Source organism: Rhyacophila brunnea, unplaced genomic scaffold, assembly GCF_057557595.1.
Source record: "Rhyacophila brunnea isolate RB1 unplaced genomic scaffold, BYU_Rbru_1.0 scaffold_3, whole genome shotgun sequence".
NCBI lineage: Eukaryota > Metazoa > Arthropoda > Insecta > Trichoptera > Rhyacophilidae > Rhyacophila > Rhyacophila brunnea.
Window position 1 is genome coordinate 16,739,501 of NW_028232965.1, and position 2,447 is coordinate 16,741,947.

General features: G+C 32.4%; 1 protein-coding gene across 1 annotated transcript; it reads right to left on the reverse strand.

Moving 5' to 3' along the window:
- Positions 1 to 704: 704 nt before the first annotated feature.
- Positions 705 to 1,949, reverse strand: LOC147067972 (uncharacterized). Its single transcript, XM_085952224.1, has 2 exons — positions 1,673 to 1,949; positions 705 to 1,215 (listed from the first exon to the last, which is right to left on the reverse strand). Exons 1-2 carry the CDS (start codon positions 1,793 to 1,795, stop codon positions 853 to 855), a joined length of 486 nt encoding a protein of 161 aa, XP_085808350.1. The 5' UTR covers positions 1,796 to 1,949; the 3' UTR covers positions 705 to 852.
- Between the last annotated feature and the right edge of the window lie 498 nt (positions 1,950 to 2,447).

Here is a 2,447-nt window from a genome sequence, read left to right on the forward strand (position 1 = left end):
TATAACAGTAAGGCAGATGAAACTATCGGGAAGTATTATCGATAGATAAGAGGTGAAACAACAATTTTTGAAGAATGAGAAGAGGCAGTAGGTATTATTTATTTATTCAGTAGTATTTACTTTAGTGCATTGTGATGTAAAAAATTAACGAGTTTTTTAATGAAATAGTGTTTCACCTGCCAGAATATTTTAATATTATATTTCTAATGGAAGACATTGTTTTTATTATAAACTTAAGACTATGATAATAAAACAGTAAAGTTTTATTAAAGCAAACAATTAATAATATTGATAATCATTGTTTATAAAGTGCAACCTTAAAACAAAACGTGCGTTATATTTTTAAAGCTTTTTTACCAAATTAATAAAATGTATTAAATGTGCAAACAAAAAGTTATGGAGAACAACTATTAATATATAGGTACTTATGAAAGACAGTAAGCATTAATAAATTGTCGAGTAAACAAAATAAATCAGCAATGTTTAAAAGCTTTTATGTAGTTAACGTAAAATAGTATGGAAGACGATTGATTCTCGCAATAAAGTAATAAATATTATCTAAATATTAAAATAATTACAATTTATCAGTATATTCTAGTTGAAATATGTTACATACATTCTAAAAATAAGTTTATAAAAATATATGTAGATTAAATCTGTGATAAAATTGACGAATCAAAAGTATTGTGTTAATACTGACATCTTACACGGTGATAACTGAAAATGATGTATCAAATTCTATAGGTAAACTTTACTGTAAAAGTTATAATTAATAATTAGTTATTATAATAAAAAAAACACACACTAAAACTAATCATTATTTACAAAATATTTTAAACACTGTTCATAAAATTACGTATTCAAGCACTTACAATCTATTATTCTCGAGTAACAAATCTCTCTGATTTCATTGGCCAGGTTATCATCGGATTCGTTTTGGTCGTCGTCAATAATGAGAAACCTGGCTTGTTCATTTTGAATGTGTGATGGGAACTCGGCAGACTCATTGCAATTGATTTCTTCGTCTTCAAAGGTTAATCTCTTCTTGGCATCAACCCGTGAAATGTCATCTTCCACAGTCAATTTAGAAAGACGGCTGCACAAGTTGTTCTTTGAAGACGGAGATGCAAGTAGATCGCCAAACTTCGTCCAGTATTTATTGAGATTCACTTTGGCGCTGGGTACTATCTTTCTGGATAATTTCCGATTGGATGCCTGAAACAACAAGGAGATATAAAATTAGTTTAATTTGTCTTTTATTATTAATGAGTCATCTAAGAAAATGACATTAGGTTGTTTAAGAAGTGATATTTAATGTCATATCATTAGAAGAGTATTAAATTAGATTCACCATTCAACGAAGAATAATAATATTATAATAAAATGTTAATATTATTTTATTCACAGACATTTTTATTGAATAAATGAATAATCTATACAAGTGACAGACATGTAATTACTAAGTAACTCAGGAGCACATAAAGTAACAACATGTCAGTATTTTAATTTGACGATGATTGAAAGTGTACATACACTATAAGTACGCCCATCAAAATCAAACGATAAATAAATGTCTGTACTGACACGATCATTATAAAGATTGCTACCCGTTGGCTAGCTTCGTAAGTAACTTGCCCCAAAGCAACACAAGAAAGAAAGCTCAGTAACATACCTGTCTGAACAACAATTTCGCCCACGGAGACCTGGGTGGCTGTACATCATCTCCAACGTTATCTGGAGAAATTTTGGTCTTCACAGGGGACTGCGGTGTTTCACCTTCCTTACTTACACACATTTTATACGATTTTAATATACAATTATCAAACAAAAAGTAAAATCAAAACAATTTTGTTTTGTTTTGATTTGGTCAAAAAAAGCTCTACGCGAGTTGTCAAAATATAAAAGCTCCGTGCGTAGACGTGCGCTACGACAGACGGCGCACTGGGAGTGATTTTCCAATCAAAGCAACAGGTTGCTTTTATGCGCGTATCCCCTCTCTCGAGTTTTCAGAGGTATGGAGAGGGTAACGCATGCGCGGCGCGCTTTTAGCTCGCGCCATAAGCGTGTTGGGCTCGCGCTCAACTACCAGATACCGACGAACTTGTTTTTGCCGCGAAGCCTGATCGTGCGACGAAGAATATTGAGCGTGCGCGCTGTTGTATTGATGATGCTGTAAGGCTTGTAAGCAAAGTCAGGTCTTCTCAAAGATATTGGAGAAAAACCTTTCTCTATCCATGCAGATGGAGAGAAATTGACAAAACGGGTACCTACTAAGACCAAATGCATGAGTTATCCACAAGTCATTTCGCATTGTAGATTAATTTACTTATAACAATAATTACGCTTTATTGAGAATTGTTTTTAGTGCCGCACTGAGTTAAAAAATACGTCCTTAACACTGTAAAGTTCTTAAAGTACCTAGTTTTCTTATACAACGAACCATTATT